General features: G+C 44.8%; 1 protein-coding gene across 4 annotated transcripts in view; it reads left to right on the plus strand.

Moving 5' to 3' along the window:
- AGTPBP1 (ATP/GTP binding carboxypeptidase 1) overlaps window positions 1-27421 on the plus strand; it is a 2604148-nt gene that overhangs the window by 1627752 nt on the left and 948975 nt on the right. For all 4 annotated transcript variants that reach the window (XM_069625853.1, XM_069625856.1, XM_069625854.1 and 1 more), the window contains one exon: window positions 10797-10880. In XM_069625853.1, the coding sequence (XP_069481954.1) occupies window positions 10797-10880 (84 nt within the window). The remainder of the gene's footprint in view (window positions 1-10796; window positions 10881-27421) is intronic.

Consider the following 27421-nt stretch of genomic DNA (forward strand, 5'->3'; position numbering starts at 1 on the left):
TCAGCGCACATCCCACATTTCGCGCGTGTACGGACTTCCATGAATTGATGTGCGATGTTTTCTGTGCGATAATCGCACTTGCACTGCAATTTTCGCTGTTTCTCTGCGATTCGCACGTTTTCGCACGCGTGCGCCGTTTTTTCGGCGCACGTTGATTCCATGAATCGGCCTGTTAGTGTCTATGTACGCGGATGACACGCTACTGTATCCGAATAACCCCAAGGACATACTAACATAAATATTGGAGACACTAGACATGTTCTATAGACACACAGGGATCCATATTAACAAGGAATAGTCATGCCTTTTCCCCCTGGACGCCTTGGGCGAGGATAGAATCGAGAGTCTCCCTGCCATTGCCCTCCAGTGGAGGACCACTTCATTCAAATACCTGGGAATCGCCATCCACCGAAACCCCAAAATAGAACACACATTGAACACGGTGAGAGCTAGAGAGGGCCTAGAAAAATCAATGGACTTCTGGAGTAAACTGCCACTGTCAGTAGCAGGGAGGGCTGGGCTCCTCAAAATGGTGGCACTGCCCTGGCTGTTGCACTGCTTTAGCAACATTCCATTCAACGTCCCCCCACTGTTTTTCAGAGACCCAGATAAGCTCTGTAGATGATTCCTCTGGTAGGGGGGAAGGCACAGAGTCACACTGCAAATACTGCAGAGACCCTATGAAAAGGGTGGCCTGAAAATTCCCAATTTTGAACTGTATTTCTTGGCAGGACAATTGCGACACGTAGTGAGATGGATGGCGGATGAGATCACGACGGACACCCGACTTTTACAACCGGCCATCCCACAAATGCTTCTTAGGGGTCTACTCTGGGCCCTGGCAAGCAAAACACACAACTGTCCCTACTTGGTGAAACTTGGGATACAGATTTGGAAACGGGTCTGCAGGATCACGAAAGTAATAGACCCGATCTCCCCCCAGATCCCTATAGCTGCAACCATGGCGGGCAGACCCTGGGGTCAAACAGAATAAAAATTGGGGGGAGCCCTGCGGAGTAGCCACATTGGGGATCTGTTAAACGACCATGAGATCCTGACTTTCGCTGAACTGCATGAAACTACGGGACTGCCCACAGGACAGTTCCTGCTACATAGAGCAGTAATAGAAAGGCTCATTGAAAGATGGCTCGACATTAAGAACCAAGAGACAGAACATGAAACTATAGAGAACATACTAAATGTCGCTGAAGAGGGCCATGAAATCTCGAGGCTTTACGTGACATTATTGGACAGTACATCCAGTGAAGAGCTTAGATGCAAGGCGAAATGGGAAAACAAATTGGGCATGGAATTCGAGGACACGTCATGGGAAACCATAACCCACTACCACAAAAAGGTCTCCAGATTGCAGTTAATACAGTTTTACATCACCAACAGAGCGTACCTTACACCAGAAGTACTCTCTAAATTCAAGGGGGCAGGTGTTAAGGAATGCCCTAAATGCAAACAAACTGGTGCCGGAATGACTCACATGTTTTGGGGGGTGCCGAGAAATAAAGACATTTTGGACACAGATAGCTACAAAGGTGGCTGAGGCAGGCATAGACCTGGACATACAAACCCCGGTATCATGTATTTTGGACAGATATAAGAGAAGTCGAAAGGAAAGAACAAACCACTGAACAAGCTAAAAGATTTGATGTACAAAAAGACGCATCGCCATGGGGTGGAAAAACACCAAAAGCCCAAGTGTGGTACTGTGGCGGGGAGACCTCCAAAAATGGATAACGGCAGAATCTGAGGGCCTGGGAGAACGCACTACGGGAACAGAACCTAGACAACAGTGAAGATCTGCAACAATGGGCTGCCTTCATTCAATTCAAGGAAAGAAGACACTACCACAGATGAAGCAGGCAGCTTGCAGTCGGAGCCCTGTAACAGTAGACTCAAAGGATAGACGGTTGTCTTGGGAAGGGGAGGAGGGGAAGGGATTAACACGTGAGACTGCTGAATAATGTATCAATGATGATAAACTGGTTTGTTGGTATTGTTTTAAAAAATGTAAAACAAATTTACAAAAAAAAAATATTGTGGAATGACAAATTGACCATTCCAGATAGCCACAGTATGACCTGTCAGTGTTAAGTTAAATCTAAATGAATTAATAGATGCCTATCCTGTATCCAGTTAATTTACGTGCTGTATGTGGCAAGGGTTGAAATTGCATAGTGCCCATTACATTGCTTAGTTAGCTAACAGTACTCCCTATTGGAAAGCACACCTTTGTCATTCTTAGCACAAGTGGTAGGATTTTGAAACCATAATGGCCTGTTTATTGAGAAAAATGTTTTAATGTAAAGTTCCCACATGATTCATGGATGGATGTTCCTTGGCCAATATGCCCCTCGATGTATGCTGAATGAATAATGCATGTGAATTATTATAGGCCGAGTGCCACATAAGCAGTGACCTCAGCCTGAGTTAATCTGTTAAATTCACCTGATTTACTTCATTATGGACTGAGAAAACTGGCTTCAGAGTAAGGCAGAATCAGAATTTGTTTTATAAAACTTCTTCTCTTTTATGCAAACTGCTGTGTCCTCAAACCCCTTACGATTTTCCGCTTAGGGAAATACCTTTTGAAAGGGTCCCAATCCAAATCCCCTCCCCCTGTGCTAGTATGTTTTTGTGCAGACCACCTATATCTCTAGCCTTGCCTCCTAGAACAAGGCCTCTTTATGTTTAGGAACTTGGGGTTCACCCTAAATTACCCTGAGTATTTCAGACGAGTATCCCTTGCTCACTGTGCGTAGAGAGGCAAAGTACACCTCACTGATGAGGCCCAACAAGGCTGGGGCTGCTGTTGGTACTTTTGTTCAGAGGAGAATTGCCTAGCGTTTCGGTGCTGTACTGTACAAGTGGGTGGGACTGGACTGATATGCAAATGGTTATTTCTCCTCTGTGAAAGGTACAGTGAGCTAAAACGTGGTTGCAGACCCTCCTGAGGGGACACCTTCCCATATGACAGGTTGTTTTCCCGTGTTTGTTCTCGGTAGAAGGGCTCCCAGACCGCTTTGCATAGGAAAACAAACTTGACACTGTTTTTATGTTGGTTTTAGAAATCTCTAAGTCAAAAGCATGCAAGAGACCAGAACAAACACTAGACTGACACAGAGTTCAAGCCCAAGAAACGCGCCACCAGACTGAATATGCGCTGCTGCAGGCAACGAGAAAGCCATACACACAAGCTGCTACCCTATGTGGCAGACCCAAGGACCTCTCGGTGCTGTTGAACAATCACGTCGAGTCTGCGCCACCAGACATATGCCCCTTTGACCATCAGGGACCTAAAGAGAAGCCATATGCTCCCTTCCCCAAAGAACCTACTGTGGAACTGGGCGAAACAGAGTCCCGAAACACGAACAGGAACTCTTGCCTTCCCAGGCCACCATCTCCGCCATGCGGCAAGCCTGTGTGGAGAAAGTGGATGGGGCATAGCCCACTTTTTAAGAGACTGCACTTTAAACGCACACCCGGAGGAGAAAAGACAAGATTAGATTGGTTAGGGAAACAAACCTAATCCTGGACATTGGAAGTGCCTAAAAAAACAGGAGCAGGTGTGGTTGATTCGGGTGAGGTCAGTGGTGAAAGCGGAGAAAGACCAAGAGACACGCGTGAGGGAGGAAGGATATGCAGATGCTGGAGTCAAATTTTGAAGTAGGTGAAATATTGTCATGAGTGAGGAAATGGTACTGCAAGGAGAGAGTGTGTATTGTGTTACTAGCGTTTAGAGTAGTGTTAGGAGTGATTGCTAATCGAATACTTGGTGAAAGGGGGGGCTTTGAGGAGCATAGTACTAGTGTGGAGGAGCATAGACGTAGTAGTGAGGAGGGAGTAGCAGTGGGAAGAGGGAGACAAAGTGCAGTGTTGAAGGAGTGAAACTTGGGAGGGTAGTTGACAGTGGTAGTAGTGAAGACGAGAGACTAAATAGTAAGAGTTGAAAGGAAGAGGTGAGAGTGTGTGGTAGATGAGGACTGAATCTAGCATTAATTCAAAGGCACCATCCCAACTCTCATTAGAACACTAATCAATTGATAGTGTTGCGAGAGTGAAGAAGTTCCTGATCGAGTGTAACGAGTCAGGGGATGCCTGGTTTAGGGTGGAGATACAACACTAGATGAGAGAGCGAGGGATGGCCATATACCCCACAAAACCTTTAATAACAACCTTGAACCGCCTTTGAAACTGGGTGTGATTCTTGAGCCGTCTGTGACAACGTGTAAGCTACTCAACAGAGAAAATTATAAATGCATGCTTAATCGATTCCTACTCTCCGTAACCCGATTTTAGAAAAAGAAATCGGACCAGGGAAGCACAATCACATGGAAGAGGTGCAGGAAAAAGTTGCAGAATCATACAGCTGTTCTAAGAAAATTCAGCAGTTGTTGCCTTTCATTTTAAGTAGTTAACTAGACAATACAAAGCTCCATAAAACTTAGAAATACACTAGGGAGCCTCCAACACAAGCAGCATAAATAATCTTCTTTGGCAAGCCTTGGAGATAGAAATTCTCAACCGCGAGCACATAGGCCAACAGAGCAACGCTAAAAAGCCTCTCCCTTTGTGCAAAATATGTAACATTAGAAAGTATCTACTGTCACCCTAATCACTTAACATTCTTCAGAGGCAAGTCATTTCATTACAAAATCGATTTCTTTAGTGTGCCATGGTTCAGGCACTATAAGTGTTTTAATAAATTCATTAGCCATTGGAAGAAGACTTACTGTGGTCACAAGTAGAGTAAGTAGTGTCCTACTTGCAAACATTCTTCCCTATGGTATGTATGATCTGGCATCAAAATGATTGAATTACTCTAGCGGTAACTTTACTCCTCTGTCTTTTAGGAAAGGTCTCTTTAACAGATTTCAATACTCTTTGATCCACTCGTGCACCCTTTCTTAATAAGTAAGCAATAGGGCAATTCTACTTTGAATTCTGAATTAAGTATAGTCAGAGTGGGTGCTTCCTCAGCTTTTCACAAAGTACTTGCCTTTACCTATGTACACTCCTTTTCCGGCACAGCCCTTCCTTTTCCCCATAACTGGGGTTGACCTCTCTCCTTTCCTTATCCGTTGCTTTCACTTTGCTGTCATTATGGACCTTTTTGAGCTTATCTCCTTAACACAGCTTCTGTCTAGTCACAGAATGGTTTTACATCAGCTACGCTTCTTACGTTTGGTATTTGGCATTTGGGTTTTATAAAGTGCGAATATTCACCCTGAGGTATCTTGGCACTGTAGCTTGAGACAAGGAATCAATATTCCAGGCCAGCCTGAAAAAAAAGTGAGACCAAACCAGAAGGAGGCAAGCTATAAAGTTCAAGGAAGACTAAATAGGTACGTTTTAAGGTTCTTCCTAAAAGATAAGAGATTGATCTATTTCCGAATGGTCAAAGGTATCACATTCCATAGTTTGCTGGCCTGTATCGAAAAGGCACGCCCTCCCTGACTCATTTTAATGTAATTGGGAATATGCACCAGTATTTAAATGCCATACCTTAAGGCACGCTTCACAGTGTACCATTTAAACCTGGACGAAAGTGGAGCTTCACAACAAGAATTTCGACTTTTAAATACCATGCATAGGCTCTTGAACATAACTCAATTATTCACAAGCATTCAATTTATAAAATCATTTTAACTACATAGATACAAAGTTTGTGCCTATAATACGTTTAGGCAGTTTTTTTTAGGATGGATTTCTAAGAGCATCACGTATGTAATAAAAAAAAATCATATACAAATTCTTCCTTATTGCATAACATGAGCATTGGCATAGCATCTGTACATGTCCTGATGTTACAGTTGATAAAAAGCAATCTAAGCCACCTTTTCCTAAAATTCTATAGAAAATCTACAAGTGGCTAAAAAGTGCATTAGTTCTTCATCCTGTAAGGAAGGCATGGTATCAACAGTAGACACAGACACAATGGATACAAGTTTTGAAAACTTAGTAATTTGATTGGGGGGGTAGAATTAAATGATTAACAAAACGATCCTAGTCAGTCTGGTCAACATAAAAAGGCCTATATTAAGAAAACCTAACCTTTCCCTCCTTCTCAAAATGACAAAAGCGTTAAGGGAGTTCTAAAGGAAAATAGTGTCTCAAAAAAAATGTCACAATGGCTTTAAATAACAACTCGATTCCCTGCTTTCAGCACCACAGGGTATAGAGAGTTTCCTAAAATGTATGGGTGGATGGTACAGTGCTTACAGTCTTGCATGCTTTGGCTTACTGGCACAGTTTAACAGTTCAGGCTTGGGCTTCAACCTTCTGGTAGTTCATTCATTTCCTTAGGCTTTGTCTGCCTTGTCATAAATATACAGTTCCACTTTTGAACATTACTGTGCAGGCTTCCCCCTGTCGGGCTCGAGTCTGTCTTTTACCTTTCACTTTATCACACAGTTCTGCACAGGGGTCCCTCTGCCGGGCTGGAGCCTGTCTTTCGCTCCGTGGGGATTCCCTTCCCCACGCTTTGTCTCAATGTCGAAGACTTTCGAAACTGCAAGGATTTTACATAGACCTCTGCATGACCACTTCAAATTCTCTTTCAATAATTTCACAATTCACAATCATCCTCTTCTTACAACACCAATGCCTCTTGGTACTTGTAGTTGCTGATTTCTCTTCAGTTTGCCTTCTTGGCATATTCAGAGTTTACATACTTCGCTTTTCATTAATTCACTTTCTTTCGGGATTGCGATTGCTTTCTTACCTTTGATTCCAAATCAACTCAGAACATTTTACAGAGCCTTTTGAGTGTGCAATCTCACCTCGCAGAACCACCCTGTTACTTTGTATCCATTTCCCTTACAATTCAGCAATTGTCCTTTCCATTACGCGTTTTATCGGCATACACGCAAACTTCAACTTTTGAGTTAGTTACTTTTGCATTCAACACAAACTGGACTTTTGTTGCCTTCGATAGCTCACTTGTTGTGTTCATCAGCCTTCTTTCATCAACGCTCTTCATGCAGCAGTCAAGGCCGTTTCCAACTCTTCCTCTGCTCCTTCCCAACTCTGCCGTTCACCCGGGAGGGTCGCAGCCTGCTTTCCAGTACTTTGAAGGTTTCTTTCTTCTGCTCACTTGGTTCAGTCTCGGAAGGTTTACGGCTTCCCTAAAGTGGGGGATTCTAGCCTGGCTCTCTCTCGATCGTCATAACTGTAGATCAGCCCCTTGACCTCCTGACTTCCATCGCCTGGTTCGCATCAGCGCTGAAAGAACTGTTCCTTCTCGTACCCAGCCTTTGTGTGCCTGTGCGCACCACCTTCTATTTGTAACTGGAGTTTTAACAAGTAGCAGGTGCAGATAGTTGGGATTACGTGCCTGACTCTGCCTGGCCTCATTACAGGGACAGAGCCAGTGCAAGTAAGTGGAGGTAATTTGACTGACCTTATTCCTCATCTTCCTCGGCTCAGTAGCATTGCCAATGTAACATGGGGAGGAATTATGGGAGCTGTAGTTTCCCATAAAATAAGCAGGGATAGGGGTTAGATCGGTTGTGGAAATAGGGGGATACCATGTCTTGCCATCAGGTGTTTCTCCACCACTCCCTGAGGACCCCCTACCCCGGTAATCCTTCCTCACTTGTCCACCCTCAGGGTCGGGATCCAAAAGCGATGGCCTTTCCCTGGCCACCTTAGTACTGGATCCCTGGGGACTAGGTTGTGAAGCACCCTCTGGTTTTTCACAATCCCTACCCAGACCGCATGGGCAGACCCTTCCCTAAACCTAGCCATGTCATCCTTGCTCTTAGAGGCATTTAATCTAGCCATTTAAATAATCCTGCGACATTCAGGGGATTTAATTGTAGCTCGGGGCCTTGGGAACCTAGGATGTTTACAGGCAGAACAATACTGTTTTAGGGACGGCATTATAGCAATTTTATCTTGAAACGCATGAAGCTCTTTGTCAGCCGCCTTTTGTTTAAGAATGGTCTTACGCTGTGAATCCCTTGAAATATTCATGTCTCCTTGAGCACCTAACCATGGCAGAGGTGTCCTCATATACCAGCCTAATTAATTGGAGGAGCTCGACTTGGACCGAATCCTGACCAGCTTATTGCACAATAGGTTGCGTTGTATCAAGTAAAAAGCTTTTGTCAGGTCCGCACAATTGGTAAAAAGAAACATTTTCCTCCTCCTTGCGTACTTCTCGTGTTCAAAGGGAAACTTTGTTCCAGAAGCCTTTGCGGAAGCCAGCCTGCATCTCCGGGAGCAGATGGTTTTTCTTAACCCATTCTTCCCATCGCGCCACCAGACACCCTGCAAAGATTTTATCAGCGGCATCTGTAAGTGTGATCAGGCGATAACAGTAAGGGGCTGTCACCGATCCTTTTTTTAAAAAAATGGGATAATCAAGCTTCTATTCCAAGAGGACTGGGGAAGGAGAGTTTGCGCAGTTGAATTAAAGACACGGGTTAGGACGAAACTGGAGCTTTAATAAATATTCCAGGAACATCCTGTTGGCCAGAAGGGTTATACTTTAATGAGATTCATAATTCATGCCTCAGTGCATACCCCAGTGAGCTTGGAGGGAGCCTGCTAATTCTACACAGGAAAGAGTTTTACAACACTTCTAGGCACCCACATGTGGATGACCCCCATACCTCAGCACCACAGAGGATGGCAGTATTGATTTTGGACTCCATCAGTTGAAGGCATTTATCAAGCCTTTTTGCCCCATACGGACAATAAAAACAGACCAGCCCTCTAAAGCCCACAGCAGCTTGCTTTGCTGCCCAAGTTCCTAAAAATGTCACAAAAAGGTCTGCGAGCACCTCTACCAAGAATGAACACAGCCAAATGACCTGTTCTATGGGAAGGTGCCCACTCGGGAGGGTCTACAACCACGTTTTAGGTCACTGTACCTTTCACAGAGGAGAAATATCCATTTGCATATCAGTCTTTGTCCCACCAACAAGGACAGTCCATCACCGAAATGCTAGGCAATTCTCCTCTGAACAAGAGTACCAACAGCAACCCAGACACGTGTTTCGGCCTAGTCGGGACTCATCAGTGAGGTGTAACTGGGCCTCTCTCAGCGCAGTGAGCAAGGGGTCCACGTCTGAATTACCCTGGGTAACTAGGGTGAAACCCCATGTTCCTAGAAGTTTCACAAAAAGGTCTGGGAGCCCGTCTACTGAGAACAAACTCAGCCAAATGACCTATTCTATGTGAAGGTGCCCACTCGGGAGGGTCTACAACCACGTTTCAGCTCACTGTACCTTTCACAGAGGAGAAATATCCATATCTAACCCAGGGTAATCCAGACTTGGACCCCTTGCTTTGTGGGAAATGCTGGTGCGCATGCTGGCAAGGCTGTGACTAAATAGAAACTGTCAAGGTGGATCATCCTCTGCATCTCGGAATGCTATGATCTGATTGGGAAGGATATACCTGATGGTCTCCAAGTTCATTCGACTAGGGGCCTGACTGCCACATCTGCCCTGCAGAGGAGTTGGGGGGTGTCTGTTTTGGACATATGTTGGGTGTCTAAGGGGGCTTCAACACACACATTTGCTAAACAATACTGCCTGGATTCCCTCTCGGGCCAGGACGCTCGCTTTGTGCAAGCCATCCTCCAGAGTTTTCTTTTGTTGGTGTGGTCCTCCACCTTTCCTCCCTTCTCCAGATGTATATGCTGCCGTGGGAGTCTAGCATAGATGAGCAATTTTTGAGAGGAAGAAATCTTTTAGAGGGACAAATTACTTACCTCTCGGTAATGTTCTTTCTGAAGGATTTCTCTCCTAACCTGCCCCTCATGGCAGGATAGCTTGTACACCTCATCTGTTCTATGGTCCCTCAAATGCTAGGGAAAACGGCAGAACTGAGGTAATGGTGTATGGCGGCTCCATAGATACTGGGCCCAATGTCACGTTTGGTGTAGGCAGGCGCAGGCACCACAGCGCTTAGCAGAGCCATGGTCAGCCGGTGCTGAAGATAGAATATCATATATGAATCATCTGTGGAAGGATCGTCAATCAGAAAGAACATTACCAAGAGGTAAATCATGTTTTCTTTGGTGCTAAGCACTGCACTGCACTGCAGCCATCATGGCCATAATCGCCATTAGCAGGTATACTGGTTTAACCAAGATGCTCAAAAGCATTTGTCAAAAAAAATACAACCAAAGATGCTGCCATGGAAACAGCAGAAAATGCTAATTTAAAAGTGAATGTGCACCTGTTCATTGCAGTGTGTTTACTATTTGTAAACAAAAAATAAGGGTGGGGCAGTTGAAGATACCATAAATGGACTCGAAGTACAGCCTTCTGAAAGTAGGTACAGCCCAAGTTTCAAGATTGGTAACTGTTTGATGTACCAGACCCAAATGCTAAATGGTGTTTTGATCTTGCAGAGTGCTTTCTGTTGAGGACTAATTCAAGAAAACATATGTTCATGGATCAAAATATTCTTCCTTCTCTAATATTCTGGTTGCCTTAACGATATATACAATGTACATATATGCAATATTGGGATCACTGCTTTTGTATTATCTTGCCGTAATGACTTTAAACAGATTCAGACTGGTATGTACCCAAGTTATTATGCTGTAAAATTAACACATAGGTTACTTCTTACCCTATCTATCAAATTGCTTTTAGTAGGGAAAATTATAATATTTTACTTCTGAAATTTGTTTCAAAAGGCACCAATACATGGCAGTTTTTATCAATGTACGTTTGGTATCCCAAAACCAACACAACGTTTTTGTTTCTCTTTATCATCTGATGGGGATAACAGTAACCAAGAGCCTTATTTTGTCATTACAGGACCAAAATTTCCCAAGACATAGAGCGGATGATTCATCCAAATGACATAATAGACAGAGTTGTGTATGATCTTGATAATCCAAGGTTGGTACATTTTATTTTCTACTTTTTGATTGCCTATTGATCGAACTGTTTGCTGAGGAAAGCTGTGTCTGTCGGCTGGTAAGAATACACTAGAGTAGTTGTGGTTGAAGATTATCAGTACCACCGTGTAAGTACTCTTCCTCCAGTAGTTATTGGACAGAAACATTCTCCCAGCACATGGCTAGCAAAATAGCCCCTGCCTTGGTGACTTAATGAGTAGCTCCCTCATTCAGCCATAGTGCCAGAATGTACTGAATATAGCATTAAAAAGGTTTGGTAGGTATATCTGGTCAGTAGTGCCCAAGTATCCCAAGGTTCACAGCCATTAGAAGCCAGGTAAACTTCACCCCCATCCCCACCACCACAGCAGCCTTTAACACTATAAGAAACTTGACATCCTTCACTGAATAGCTTTTTTACACAAACGAAAAAAGTTCCATTTCATCAGAGCGTTCACAGTCCTACACCCTTTCATTAAATGCGTAGCTCAAGCAAAATGGGGGTTGTGAAAACAGGAGCCCATTTTTGCTTTCTATGGCAGCGGACTCAGAGAGATCTTGACATTGTAGGACAACGATGGTGGCTTTAAGTGGGTACATATACGTCAGTTGGTGGGCAGTGAGGGAGTGGAAGCGAGGAGGTGTGATAGGCAGGGTGGCATGCCAAGGAGCGCAAATACTGCAGTTAATGGCGCACAGGGGCACAACCGTTAGCTCCCAAGTAAGGTGCGCCTTCATCGTTGGATTCAAGCCAACATATTATCAATGTGATTAGCTGATTCTCTCGCGGTGGCTGCGAATGGCAGTTACCGCAGTTACCGCAGAAATAGATGTTGGTGGACATTCTATAGCCATCATTCATCTCCTGAGCTAACAAGGAATGGGTGGAAGAACACTTGCCTGTAATGTTGCTCCTCACAACCACTGCGAAGCTCTGAGAGAAAGGTTGAAATAATGGAAAGTGAAAAGAAGCTCCCTCTCCTTTTTCCTACAACTCCTGCTACAGTTGGAATTCAGTTACACCAGGAGCTACCAACTCATCCACTGTCAAACTCTTCAGGTGGGGATGTAGCAAGGGAGAGAATGCTTCTTTCACCTCCCTCCACCAATAGCTTCTATTTCATAGAGAATTTCAGTTACATTGGGAGCTGCAGCTGGAAGGGGGGGCTAATTTGCTCTGCTATCTCTTTCTGCCTCCCACGGTTCATGGTCACTCTTCAGCGCCTCTTCAGGTCGCTGCTCGTTACACTCCAGGTAAGAGATGCAGTCTTTACAGAGAAATGCAGAGCACGATCGCGAATAGACTGACAGCTGCAATAGTAAAAGTTAACAGTGGTTTACATTCTTGCTTTCTCCACACCAGGTAGCGCTTCATAGAGGTATTCCACACACGAACAGCACGTTTTGATGCAAAATTGGCTCACAGGTTAGTGATAAGAGGCACACAGTGTCAAACAGCCACAGTTATCCGCACTAAGAATAACATTTATCTAACTCCCGAGCACAGTACGTTCACACTGCTAGTGAGACCTTTTGAAACTTGAGACAACACGAGGGACAGCGGTGCTAAACTTGTTAAGAAAATGTAGATGATAAATATTATGAACAGTATGAACTATAGAATATAACCATTTACCTGGAGAAAACTGCATTTGGAATATGTATAATGACATATGTCTGTTTTATTATTTATTTATTTATGTTTTCTCCTCCCTTTCTCACATTTATGGTAAATATTTGTTTGTCCTTGTGGGCGCCCTGTTTAACAATTATTCTTTTATTGATAATCTCGTTGTTGCACTGTCAAATCCTGATTTAAACATTGTGAATCTGTTGAATGTACATAGAACATATAACGTATAATTATGTGTGCAGGATTAACCTGGCTCTGATGAAGGATATAATCCGAAATGCATTAGCCGGATGGGTTTTCTGTTTTGCCTCAACAGAGATAAATAGCTTTGTTGGTGAAGTTTAACCAATAAAGCACTATATATGTTTAGGAACGCACTAATCGAAAAATTAAAAAAGACTATACTTTTGAATCACTATTGAAGTTGAATTTATTAATTGAACAATAAACTAAAAGGAATTGATTAACACTTAGTGGTAATTTTGGGTGTGCGGCCCACACCGAAGGCACAATTGCCTAGGTCTCTTTTTCTCCACACTCTTCAGTGCCTGCCTTTCTCCACTCTGGAAAAGCAAAGGTTATGGAGTTTTCATGGCAAGAGGTCAAAAAAGTCTAAAGCAGGGCGCAAAAGTAGCACTCCCACTAGCCAAAGGCTAGTGATAATTGACTTGTGGCAAATAAGAAATGGTGTGCTTTGTGTCTGTATAGAATTAGGGTGAAGGTGATGAGTGACTTTTGATAGCTGGCTAGTAGTTTGCAACTTGAAATGTTCACCCATGGTCTAAAGACGTGTGAAATTAGGACTGGCAATGATCTGACAGCAGACTACACACGTTATTAACAGTTCTCTGTATCTCCATCGTTTCTCATATATATTGTACTTTTCTAAATCACAAAGTCCAATATCAAACTACATACATAATTCAAGGATAAAGGCTACTCAATGCCTTTATTAATTCCAGTAGCAGCCTATATTAGTTTCCAACTATACCCTGACCTTTCCCTTGTACAACCAATCCTCTGACAACCGATCCCCTTTCCTCCATACTTATGGGATGTCATTGAATAAGTCTTTGGCCACATTCTTTTTTTTGGCCAATATCAAAAAGAGCAAACACCCGAATTCAAATGTGAGCCAGTGTGAATGAGCATAAGGCTGCTCCTCTTAACCATTCCCACCTAATCTGACTGCCAGTCCTTTTCCCTGCACTGGACGGGACAGTGCCTGTAAGAAAGTTGGTATTTTTTATTTATGTTCTTCAAGGCCCAGGCAATGCGTGGGAACTCTGTGTTACGCGACACAATTTCCAATTGTGTTACTAGGTTGGTTCAAACCCTGGGAGGAACTATTCAGCAGGCCTCCTTCTCCATCATACTCATACATCCTGTCCCCTTTCCTGTATTCTTGTGGGCATCCCCCAACATGGGGATGGTATGGGAACCTTTGACAGCGAAAAATTGAGCTTCCTCTTTAAATTTAATCCAGCGTGCAGGGGGCAGCTCCGGGCGTGGGAACACCGCCCGAGGTTTCACCCTCCGGCACCTCACATCAGTCCCTTCTTCCGAACGGATGGTGTTTGACCTGGCAGCTAGGCGCAGAGACTTTTTTTTAACTTTCCGCTTGCTCCCCGTTCTTGTCTTTTGAATGTTCGTCACCTCCCTTCGGTGCCTCGCCTCCCCCAACGATTGTCGGCTGCAAGAGACTTCACGAGATGCTCGTTACGAGCCTTGGACCCCCATGCATTCTGTCTTTAGTGCCTGGTGCCCGACCTTCGCTTGGACGCGTGTGCAGCTTGCAGAGTTCTCGGTCACAGGCATTGAAGAATCGTCTTTCACGCTGGAGGAAGATCTTCCACGCTTCTCCCCCAGGTCCTCTTAAAGAGTTAATCTCCAGGACCCCACATCAAGACAAGGTAGGCCCTTTATTTAGTACGCTTCTCAGCATGGAGACTCCTTCCCTGGGGTTTCCACGGGAAAGGGTACCTTGAATTCTGGTTCTGGCAGACCCGAGGCTGTTAAGACTACCATCTCCCAAGCCGAGGGACCCAGGGGCTCTTCCGGGCACTGCATTGGTGGACCGAAGGCTGGCAAGGCTATTGGCTCCCAAGCAGAGGGGCTCAGGAGCTCTACCGGGTGGTCTACGGAGGGGCAAGCAAGTTTGTCCTCCTCTTCGGCCCTAGTGGGCAAGTGAACGCTGTGTTCTGCCTCCAAGAGTCAGTCCGTAGCACGATCCAGCACGACTACCAGCTCTGTAGCTGAGGACACCAAGCCTACCCGAGTGACCTTCGAGGTCGTGGTACAGGGCGATTCGACTACTGGCCATCAGACCTAGGGCTCTGAGCCTACCAGAGCCACCTCTGAGGTCATCGCTTCTGCTTCAAGTTTGAGGGCCAAGGAGTGTCCTTCCATGTCTGAGCCTGCACGTGGCCTTTGCGTCCTTCCGTCCAGGGCATGGCACAAGGCCCCAAGATGGCTGACAATAACGTGACTGAGCCTGCTATGACGGTGGCCATCTTGGATTCGGACCTCCCCGGTCCTTTGCCCACAGAGGCAATGCAAGAAGGTTCCAGTCCCTTTCCCTTGGGAAGTGGAGGCAGACTTTACAGTACAGGCGGCTGGTCCCAGCAGGACTTCTACCACTTGCAGCCTTACGACTACACGCCGCAGGCGCCTAGGCGTTTTGTTCAAGAAAGGAGGCCCAGCGCCGCTGAGGTCTGTGCCCCTCGGGATCTGGCAGCTTGCGAGGATCGCTTCTTTGAGCAATTCCTCATCCTTAATGAAGGTACTCCTCAAACGTATAGTCAAGGAAGTGCTCCCGGTGCAGTTGCATTTTCCCCCTCCGGTCCAGGCCCTGCTGTTACTTCAAACCCCTATGCCTCCTCTTGTACCATCAGCAGCAGCCAATGGATCCACAGCTATCTTTGGGTACGGATCAGGGGGAATCCTCCGGCTCTGGTGTCCAAGGACCCGGACTCCCCTCCATCTGTAAAAAATTGGGGGGGTACATCACGACGATGCTGACGACAACACCCAGGACAATTAACCCTTTGCATCTGTGAAGGCCTTTCATGACCGCCTTCAGGGCCATGCAGAGGTCTTGGGGGTCCCTCAGCCTGAGGAAGCCTCACAGGAGGCGGGAGTGCTAGCAGAGGTTTGGGCCAGGCGTTGCACGAGCCGCTCAGGGATTCCGCTGCAGAAGGATGTCCTGCAGTTGGCGAGAAAGGTCTAGGAGAAGCCCTGGGCCAACGCCCAGATGAACAAGAAATTGGACCGCTGGTTCCGGCTCCTGGATGGGGAACCAGTTCTCCTGGCCTCCCACCCTCAGCCACCCTCATCAGTGATGGCAGCGGCCTCTTTGTATTCGGAACCATCGTCTTGGTCGTCTTCCTCTGCAGGAGCCGCCTCCAGTTGTCTGTCCAAAAAGGACAAAGCCTTTGAGTCTTTAGGTAAACGCTGCTATGTAATGTTAGGGCTACAACAGGCTAACGCCAATGCCCTCCTAGCAGCAGCGAACCAGAAGCTGTGGCGTGAGCTTGGGGAGTTACTGCCTGATCTCCCTCTGGAGAGGCAGGCCTCCTTTAAGGCCGGCCTGGCAGATGCCCGGGCTGTTGCGCTGGACCTCATGGAGGCATTCGGTCTCCCACATCGACACAGCTAGCAGAGAGCTGTGACTGGGGGTCGAGATGCGACATACTGCGTGTATGCATGGCACTAAATTCTCGTCTGATGTGCAAGAGTGAATACTGGACTTTCCTTTTGAGGGCTTGGATCATTTTCATTGGTCCACCGATGATGAGTTAACTAAAAGAAGACCTCTGCACAGACCGCCAAGTCCTTGGCCATTCTGTCTAAGCCAGGATAGAAGTGCTTCCCTCTGTCTGAGGGCAGGACTGACTTCAAACCCAGCGCTTTCACCAGCTTCAAGGAGTTTCGGGATTGTGGTGCACAAAGGCCTGACCGTACGCCTAGTAACGACAGGAGGAAGCAGCAGAGGACTTTGCACAGATTTTTCACTCCCATCTTCTCCGCTCCCGCCTCAGATACCAAAAAGCAATGACGTAAAGTTGAGGGAACACAGCTTGCATGTAGTGGGCCAGCTGGCTCTCTTCTAGGACAGCTGGAAGTGTTGGTTCAAGAGTCCTTGGATCATTTCTTTAGTCTCCACAGGCTTCAGTCTTCCTCTTCCTTTCCTCTACTTTCCTTTCCTCTACTTTGCTCTCCTCATCTGTTTATGGGAGATCGTTTCTCTTTTGGAGATGCAACCAGTGGAGCCGGTTCCTCAGTCAAACAGGGTCTCATGCTTCTACTCCAGGATTTTTGTGGTACCCAAGAACAGCCAAGTAGGCCTGAAGGTAGTCCTGGACCTGTAATTTCTCAACCTGTTTTTACTGATCAAATGCTTCTAGATGATTACTCTCAAGCACATAGCATAGTCTCTGTGTGCAGGGGACTGAGTGTGTTCCCTAGATCTCAAGGATGCATACCTGCATGTCCCCAACTACCAGCCGCATCAGAAATGTCTGCGGTTCACGATTATGCCGTACCACTTCTAATACAAATCGCTGCATTTCGGCCTCAACCCAGCTCCTGGCCAATTCGACCACCTCGGAATGGTGGTTCCAGCACCTTCTTGGACTGGTGGCAATGTGCATGCTCACGGTTCAGCACGCCCACCTCAAGAGGAGGCACCTCCAGCTTCACCTGATGGCCAATTGGGACCAGGAGACAGGGTCTCAGTCGTATAGGATCCCAATCCCCCTGCTCCTCCTCCTGGATCTTCGCTGGTGGCTGATGGACAGCATTGTGGCAGTGGGAGCCCCCTTTACCAGACCGAAACCCTCTCTGGTGGTGACAACGATTCAGGTGTTATGCGTTTCCTCTTCCACCGTTGCTCCAGCAGACCCTCTGCAAGTTCCGGGCATCTGTGGTCTACAGACTCATCCTGATCGATCTGCTGCAGTTGCGTTTCCAGGGACTGGTCCATCTTCCGATCCCCAGCAGGAGCTTCCTGATGCAGCAGGGCGGACCGCGGAGCACCCAGATCCGGCCAGGCTGGCCCTAGTGGCCTGTTCCTGACCAGCTGAGACTTCATAATGCTCCGTTCTCTGAGGATAACTGGGGCATCATTCAGGAGGCCAGGAGGCCTTCTACGGGGGCTCAGTATGCCACTGGGTACATAGCAAGGGGCTTGACCCTCTCACCTGCTCCCTGGATGACGTGCTGGTGTTTTCTGCACATCTGGCTTGTTCCAGCGTTCGGGTCAATACCTGCTGCACTTATCTGGCGGCCATTGGGGCCTACAAGTATTCCCCAGAGCAGGTTTTTTCAGCAGCCAACCTGGTGGTTAAGGTCTACCTCAGGCAGTTGTCCAGGCTCTTTCCTCCGGTACACAGGCCTCATCCTGTCTGGGACCTTAATGTGGTTCTTGCGGCCTTGCAGCGCATGCCTTTTGAGCCGATGGCCTTGGTGGACATCAGGCTGGTTACTCTGAAGACTGTATTGATGGTGGCGCTCACTTCAGCGCGCAAGGTCAGTGAGCTGCAGACTTTGTCATCATGTGAGCCTTTAACCACGTTTCATAACCACAAGGTAATCTTGTGCACCCATCCACAATTTTTGCCCAAGGTGGTCACCCCACCCCACTCCATTCCATTTAAATCAGAAGATCTGCCTGCCGGTCTTCTTCCCTGAACCAGCAGTCTGATGCCGAAAGGGCGTTGCATTCCTTGGACCTCAAGAGAGTCCTCAAGTTCTACCTCCCTCTGACAAAATCTTTCAGGAACTCTCAGGCATTGTTCATCACGTTTGTGGGCACGTTCCCTGGCACCCAGGTTTCCAGAGCTTTTATCACCCGTTGGTTGGATGGTCCAGGCCATCTAGAGACGTACACAGCCATGGGCAAACCAGGTCCTGAGGGTATTCATGCACATGCACATGCAGTCAGAGCTAAGGCCACGGCCATTGCGTTTCAGAGTCATGCGTCCTGGGATTTCATCAGCAGGGCGGCTACTTGGGCCACTCCATCTGCGTTCTTTAAACACTATTCCCTGGATACCAGCTCCATGCGAGATGCAGAGTTCGGATGGGGCGGTTCTGAAGAACCTTTTAGCGTCATCCTAGATATGAGGCAGGTTGTCACAGCTCCACCATATGGTCTTGTTCGGTGGAATCACCCACAAGGATGGAGGAAATGGGACAGGACGTATGAGTAATTAATGTTACTCACTGTAGTGAGTACTGCAGCTGCACTGCAGCACTCCAACCTGCTGCAATCATCCTCCCACGAGCGTGGGCCTGCCTGGGTAAGCCCTTCTAATTTCGGCATGCATTGTGCTAGGTGCGCGATTTTCGGAGCATTTTATTTTTTTTAAAAATCCACATTTACAGCTGTTCATGGAGTGATTGTGTGAAGTGCAATCTTCATATCTTTTTGCGCCCATTGCCTGGGTTTTCTGTCTCCACGTGTGGTTCTAACTGGGCCACACCATCCACGGGACCTTCCGAGATGGCTGTTGCTTTTTTCCATTGATTCTGAGTTCTTTGCATAGCCTGTACTCCCTTCCCAATTGGCTGCCTTTGCCTTCATAGGCCAATCAAGGTAACCGTGAGGCAGGAGCCGGCTCAACAACAAAGGCCACGACTAAGGCCCCTGTCTGCTCCCTCTCTGCTACAGCGCGCTAAATGAGACAATTGCGAAAACCCGACCCTCCCTGAGGCTGCAACCTCACATGGCTTGGAAACTGGACTACCTAGACTTTCTTATCTCACTCGTTATGGGTTAGTTCTCTCCTTCTGATTGCCTTTTCTATTTCCCTTTCTTGGGACCTGCATTTCCTCCTTTGCTTGACCTCACAGTTCTCCCTGTTTTGCTCTCAAATGCATCCGTTTCTGCACTCACCTCCTAACTTCTGATTCATACTGTGATTCCATACCTACTTTGCCCTATTATTTAACTTTGAAAGTCAGGTGTGTTTTGCATTTAGCTTTGGAAGTCAATCTTGGGTGTGTTTTTCATTTAGCTTTGACAGTCAAATTAGGGTGTGTTTTTGTTTTAACTTTGACCATTAATGGTAACCTGGGAGCCCAGTGACGGTTACATACTGCTGTACTTGCACACTCCTCCCACTGCCTCTTCTCTCTTCTCACCCAATGTGCTTTCTGTTTCTCTATCAACTATCCTTCCCTTCTCACTAAGTCTGGTAAGAAGTAGTTTATAAGGGATATCTTGGCCTCCAACCCAGGTCTCCCCATTGCTGATACCTATTCCAACTCCTCTTCTAGATCGACCCTCACTGACATCCTCTTTGTCGTTCCTTCGTCAGATCTATGGATCCCCAATATGATCTCTGTGCTCTGTCCTGTCTCCTCCTCTCCCATTAATGTTGGCACCCGCTGGGAAGTCCTCATGGCCTCCTTCTACTCCTCTAGAGTTATCATTAATGTGTACCTTAATGGCACTGTCATGGTCCAAGGCCCTCAGGCGAACCTCCTCCTCTTCGATAGGCGGTTCCCTCGACTCATCAACTTCCTTTCATCTCTGGCTGTCCCCTTCTCTACTCCCTTGGCTACCTTGCCCCTCTTCCTTCCTCCTCTGTCCCATCTCTGGCTCCTTCCACACCTCCGCAGGGCGTACCTCTGATTTGTACCTGCGGCCCCAGGAAGGTCTGTAAGGCTGGCAACCTTCTTCATCTCAAGAACAGAAGCAAGTTGCACAAAGGGCATATAACAAAATATAAACGAGCATGTTTGAGTGAAGCAGAGTTGGATAATTCTCCAATAAGGAATTGAATACAAACAGGCCTAAGATTTAGAAGCATCGTTTAATACAGGTACATTTTGGAGCAAACTTTAAGTACAATGTAAAATGTTGTATTGGATTAAATGAAAATGTATGCTGTTATTAACATATTAGATAACATGATCTTTATTTTTTATTATTTATCTTTTGATCACTAATAGTTCCTGATGAAGGTCTAGCACAGACCGAAATGCATTGGACAATATAGTGCTTGCTAAAGGCCTCAGACAAATGCAGATTTCTAAATAAAATATTTTTTGGTTACAACTAATTGAACTTATTATTATTTTTGAAGAATTCTTGGAAAATTTTGAACATTTACTTAAAGCAAATTAGTGAGATATCCACAAAGGTCCTTCCAGCAGACTGGTGCAATTTAACCAGTCGACAGCGTAATATAACCTTCTTCATCTTGCCACTCTCAACTCTCGCTCTGCTGTCAAACACTCCTCTGACATCTGCCACCTCTTGGAAGAACTTGACTTTGATATCCTAGGTTTTACCGAGACATGGTTCACAGCCAGCTCTTTCACAAGCTTTTTTCTTTTTTTATTCTTTTTTTTTTTATTTGGCTTAAATGGTTAACAGATTTGGAAACCTCTAGCCAATTTTACAACATACAAAAAAGAAAACATAAAACTATACATATTTTGGTATCATACAATTAAGATTCAATTTTTCTTTACCAAATAGCAGTACATTTCCATTAATCAGTGTAATCTTTTGTTATTTAGAGCAATCAGTTCAGTCTTTTTGAAAATAGCCAGCAGCAATTTAGTTAAGGCTAAACAAATGTGTTTCTCGCCTTCAACAGGCATTTTCCACCATTCCTCAGCATCTGTTACCGTAGCTTGAAATTATTTCACCCCAGAAAAAGGTCTCTTTCAGGTCTAAATATATGGCACTTCAGGATTACGAGCTTTAATGATTCCTCAGAGTCCTTCTCCTGGCATAATCTGCAAGTGATGCCTTTCTATTGATCCGCTCGTTTACTTAGGACTTGTCTGGTAGGGAAGATATTTAATCTAAACCGGATGTACTGTGGTCGTAAGTACCAGTTTGGAAAGATGCGCACATACAATGATGGTCTGTTTAATTTTCGAGGGCCAAACCAGAACTCTTCATGGTGCTTATATTGCTGCACTTCATTTTGGGTCTCAATCCAATCGTTGGCATACGTTTTTTTTTTACTCTAGAGGGATCCCTCATCAGTGATTCTCTTGATTCGTTTAGGTCTTTAACAATACTTTGGCAGATGTCTTTCCACACTTGTAATATTATTTCGTTGGGGTCATTCAGTGCCGTTTTCAAGATCGGAAAACCACCTTTCGGATTTTCTTCTAAGCATTTACGAAAAAAATGCAATTGATTTCCACTTAGCAATTGCTTTTATTGACGTCATAGCCAGTTCTCTTCTTACTAGTTGGATTGGGATGCTCTTTGGGAGCTCCAATACTGATTTCCAGAATACCCCTTCCAGTCGGGACCACACGTCTTCAGATAGCATACAAGACTTCTCAGCACCATGTGCCAAGATTGGAATCACTTTCATTCTGTAAAATGATATTAAAGGGACCAATGTGAATCAGCAATACCTTTTCAGTATTAATCTTCTTGTGCTGCTGAGTTTTTAGCTTTTTTCACCATTTGGTCAATTCTTGGAGCTTCGATTTTACTTGTGTTTACACACACTCCCAAATATGTACTTGAATTGACTTCTTGAAGTTTTTTACCTTTTAATGACCACGTCAGACGTTTCTTGCCCCCTCTCCCACCCTATGTGCCAAATTACATTATCCTGGATTTAGCTGGATTAATTATTAAGTTGTTAAATTCCAGGTAGGTTTGCAGAGCCTCCAATTGTCATTGTAACCCAATTGGGGTCTGATCAATGATAACTATATCATCTGCATATAAGAGTCTCTCAATTACTTGGCTGGAAATCTTAGGTGGGAAGGCTCAAATTTGAGCAGAGGCATCTTCCATGTCAGACAGAAATAGGTTTAACAATTCAGGTGCTAGAGAGCACCATTGCTTTAAGCCCACTGTGGTTTTAATGGCCTCCAACAGGTTTCCAAAATTGTCCTGCTTAACTTTTATTGAAGTATTTGAACGAAGATCTTTAAGGTTCGCCAGTATAACATTCGGGCATGGCCAATTCTCTAGTTTCGACCACATCTTATTCCTTCTGATAGACTCAAAGGCCTTTGATAAGTCAACAAAAGCCAAATATATTTTTGACCCGTTCTCCGTATCTGGTCACTGGCTGTTTTGATACAGAATTTCTTGTCCTGATCCTTTTCCAGAACTTGGAGTTTAGTTTAATGCTCACACCATATGCTAGCTGAAATTGGATTGATTAAAAGCACATCTTGCAGAACATCAATTTAATTTATGATGGTTCAAATTGGCACAGTATTTTTAGATTTTATTTTCTGCAACATTTCTACCGCATCGTGGTTTGTCATAGTTTTTTTGTCCAATGTTTACCAGTTACGATACTTTTGCTTTAATTTGTTGATCTCAAGAGAATTATTTCCAGTCATGTTCTGCTTCAACCCTCGTATTGCTTTCCTTAGGTTTTTTTTTTCTTTGGACTATCTATTTATCATATACATGACTTTGTGTCATTATATTCTTCCCATTTCTCGATCTCTTTTCCACTCTAAAAGCTTGTAATAGTGGAACATAATCAATCCTTTGAGAAATTTCACTGTCCTGGCAGTTTTTCCTTCTGAATTTGTATTCTGTTCCATCCTGAGTTTATTGATAGTTTTGTTGTATATGTCTTCACCCTGTTAGCTATTTGCTGACAAACCAGCTTTAGCTTGTAATGGTCTCTTTTTATTGTTGATATAACTTCCATTGTTTTAATTATTCTTGACATATTATTGGAGGCACATAGATAGTCCAACACAGATTTATTACCATTTCCTTTCCAAGTTTGTTTTGCCGGAATATCTCCTTCAATGGTGCCGTTCAAAATCATAGTCTCTTGACTGTAAGGTTTTTCTCCAAACCACTCCTCTCTTTTCTTTTCCAGTTAACTTGTGTTGATCTTCAATAATTTGCTTGTTTGAATGGTCTAGACAAGTTCATTTCAGATCTACTACTTTAGGATTATTGGGTCATTCCAATTATTTCTTTCCTCATCAATTAAGGCTGCAATATCCTCTGCCAACTTGATGTTTCTTTGACCAACTGAATTGCAGCACAGATTTATTAATATTAACATTCTTGGGTTTAAGCAGTTGGTTTTTGATAGTTTAATTGCTGCTCGTTGAATGAAAGGAGTAAGGTTTTTAGACCACTCAAGCTTGTTTTTAAATGCTATTAGAAAGCCACTCATAGGTAGTCCTGACTGATTTTTGATGGCCGGGTTTAGAAGTACCCAGTAGCCATCTAACAGAGGAGCTTCACGCAACCATGTCTCTTGGAGGCAGATAACTTCCACATCTCCAAATTCCCAGTTACTCTCTGTGAATAAATTAGCAAAACCTCTTGTATAGCAGCTCAATAATGACCACTGTGTTGATTTCTCTGGCTCTTGGCGTTACTAACTATGGATTTTATCTGCTAGTAGTCCCGCTAGCCACTTCCAGTTGGCTTTGTCCTCTTTGTTGTCCTTAGTTTTTTCTTGGAAGTTTCCTAAGTGTCCTTCGGTCTGAATTTTTATTCTCGATTTGAGACTTTTGTGTTGTTTCTGCCTTCATATGCCTCGTCTAAATTATGTTTCACAGATTTTCTTTTTTCAGGCTTCTACTCTCTCAGGTCGAAGTCCATTGGTCTTAGTTTAGGGGCTTCCTCCAGTATCGGGTTTTTGAGTAACTTTGAGATGGTGTGTAATATAACTTTGTCGGTCCTCTGTTCCTCAGGAAACTCAATTATGTCAAAATCTTTAGATGCTATTGGTTTCAATGAGGGTATGTGATGGAGGAGACAAACCACGATGGCTCTATTTAATACTAAGCCGTCGTCCTGAAATTGGGTTCTTACTAAATATAGTTTTTGCTTGTTACCATTCGGCAGCTTGTCCTGATTGTCTTCAGTACCCTTCTTCTCTTGACCCAATGTCGATTTATTTTTTTGGTTTAGAATGAGGTTTAAAGTTACTTTTATCGGAGGTGATTCTACAGGAGTTTTATTTGTTGGTTTTGCTCTATTCCCCCGATGTGCTCTCTGCTTTTTCGTATTTCGCCCATACTTATTTGTGATTTGTTTCTACTGCCATGTGTGGCTTATGTAGCTGTTTTCTGAGTGCCAACCTTAGGCTTTTTCCATTGATTTTTCACTGTTCTTAACTGAGTTTAATTCTCTAGTAGGTTCTATGTAACTTTCAGTTTCATCATCTGAGCTTTCTGCTCCAGTTTCGTAGGTTTCAGAGAGATCCTCCCTGGATGCACTCCCCTCAATTAATGTATTCTCGTCCTCTGGTATGCTATAAGTGGAGAGGTCCATAAGATCTACTTCACTGCCTTCCTTGTCGTTGGGATCCACCCTCATTGTCTTGTTTGCTGTTTTCAAGCCCGCCACTCGTGTTTGATGAAGCGTCAGGTTTTTAATGAAGGCTCGATTCTGGTTTCATTTTGTTTTTGAAGGATTGACTTTGTTTTTTGGTTTCTTGGCTGACTCTTTTACTAGAGTTGTCTTGTTTCTCGTAAGGGCAGTTGGTTTTGAAATAGGGACAGCTGCTGTTCTCAATCTATTCTCTTTATTCTTAGAAAAAATCTCACATTTTCTGATCGGCTTTCTCCTCAGGTAGTCTTTTTGTTATTCATCTTTCCTCACCTGGCCTCCCGGGTTCTGTTGTCTAATCTTCCCGTTGTCTTTGATTCATTTATTGTCTACCCTAGGGCGCTATCCTTTGACTCTACTTCTTCAGCTATTAGCTGGCCACTCTGCGGTTCAGTAGCTATGCCTTGTTGTAATGGGACAATGTCAATTGAGTCTTGATCTTCGGCTATGGCTAAGTTATTTCCCAATTACCTCCCCATAGCTTGTTTCAACGGCAGTACCTTTGGAATTGTTTTCTCTTTCTCAGAATATTTTACAAAATTAACTTCTTTGTTGTTCAGGGGGAGCTTCCGGTTCGCGCTACCCCTGAATTCCATGCTTGTCCAATTTTCTGTACCAGCGGTATTGGCATTTTTCAATGTTATGTCAAATGGATCAGAAGGTCCTTCCAGTTCAGATTGTATTGGGCCTACTCCCGCTGAAAAACGCAAGTCTTCTTTAATTTTTCCCTTTAATTATTGGCTCTAGAATGTCATGGAGAAGTTGAGCGACTCCTGCTGAGCTGTTTTCCAGGTTTTTTTGGATGGCAGTTATGAAGCCTTCAATGAAGATCATTTTAGTATGTACCATTGCCAACATTGTGGTATGGTCTTTCAGAGTCTCTTCCATAGTTTCATGTAGCTTCATAAAAGGAGCTAAGATGGCTGATAAGGTAGTTACTAAAAGGAAATAGTTATCTTTATTTTGTCCATTTGCTTCTCCGCTCTCAAAACCACTGTTTTTCCCCATTCAGCAGTCAGTGAGGCAGCATCTTTTTTAAGTACATAATTAAATATATTTTTTCCTAGGCCGTTCTTGTCATTGATAGTTTGAGTATATTTCGTGTTAGCTCCTTCCATTTCTACAACGTTCGGTTGGCTGTTGGCACAGTGAAGCTGCCTGCTTTGCGTCTCTTTGCTCTTGAGACTTTCTGCCTCTAAATTGATTGAATTTTCCAAAAGAACTTGATCTGAAATGTCACTTTCATTTATTGGCTTTGGTGGCGACAACCCTGGACATGATGTTTCGCTGCCTGCGCCCTTTTGTTTCGCCTCAATCAACCTGGCGGTGTTAAAATAAAAATGCTGCCCATTGAGGTTGCATTCTAAGGTCAGTTTTGGCGGGTTCCATGTGTTCCTTTCACGGGTGAAGAAACTAAACAGATTTGCAATTGGCTTGGTTACTTTTCACCTCTTAGCCAGGGGCTCGTGCTGCCTCCCTCACTCTGTCTGTTTCCTCACTAAGGTTTTATGTAATTTTGCTTTTTTTTCTCTCTGGGAGTCGTCAGTAATTGTTATACTTGATGTTTGCTGTAGCTCCAAATGTCCCCTATTTTTCGGCGTGCTAATCACTGTTTTTTCATTGAAGTCCAAACAAGTTCTTCTTTTTGTTGTTTCCTTGATTCCCCCCCCCCCCACCTTTGGAGGCGGTCTACAGTCTTGTGCCTTAGGGGGTATCACTAACCACTCTAAGGTCACTTCTGGTAGCTGGTCAATTGCTGTATCCTCTGACAACACTGATGAGTCTATTTTTCCTCCAGCATGGGGTCTGGCATGGATTCACATGCTCATGAATATTCCCCGTCGTCAGGCTGGGAATCCTCGGTAAAGAAAAAATCAGTATCAGTTTGGCTTCTGATCTGTCTTTCTTAGTAGTAACCAATCACTGATCTCTGGGTCATACTGCCCCCAGCCAATGACTGCCCTCTCCCTAAGCCCCGCCCCTGCAGCCATCCTCAGAATTTTACTGCACGCTCAAGTGTTGGGAGTCCTCGTGTTTAGTTCTCGAGCTTTTTACTGCGTTTTCACGTTTTTTCAGGAGAATTTCTCATTTTTTCGGTTCAATCGAGCCTCAAGCTCCACCGTTTCTACTTCCGATAACGGGGACTCGTTTCGGAATTCTTCTACGCCCCTCAAGGGTGAAGTTTTCGTCGAGTTTACACTTCTTGGAGGATTCCGGAAGATCTGCGGCCTACCTCAAGACATGGCCCAGGACAAAGGGAGCTTGACGCCCAGATCCAAGCTGTTCAGGAACTGCCCTGGATGCGGATTATATAACGTTTTCAAGGAGGACGAGTATTCGCAATGTCTCTACTGCCTCCATGAGGACAAGACGCACGTGGAGAAGGACTGTGCGTTCTGCAAGAACCTTTCGGAACGGACCAAACAAGATCATCGTTCCCGCCTCGCCACCTGGCTGGAGAAGGGCACAGCAAGTGAAAAGGCGAAGAAGTCTGAGCGGGCTTCTAAGTCCTTTGAGGGCGCCCGGCGACGGGGGCCCAACAGAAGGCCAAGCAGCGCAAGTCAGCTGGCTTCGGGAGCGCCGAAAGGTCGGGCTC

The sequence above is a fragment of the Ambystoma mexicanum genome, chromosome 6p, assembly GCF_040938575.1.
Source record: "Ambystoma mexicanum isolate Mex_15411 chromosome 6p, UKY_AmexF1_1, whole genome shotgun sequence".
Taxonomy (NCBI): domain Eukaryota; kingdom Metazoa; phylum Chordata; class Amphibia; order Caudata; family Ambystomatidae; genus Ambystoma; species Ambystoma mexicanum.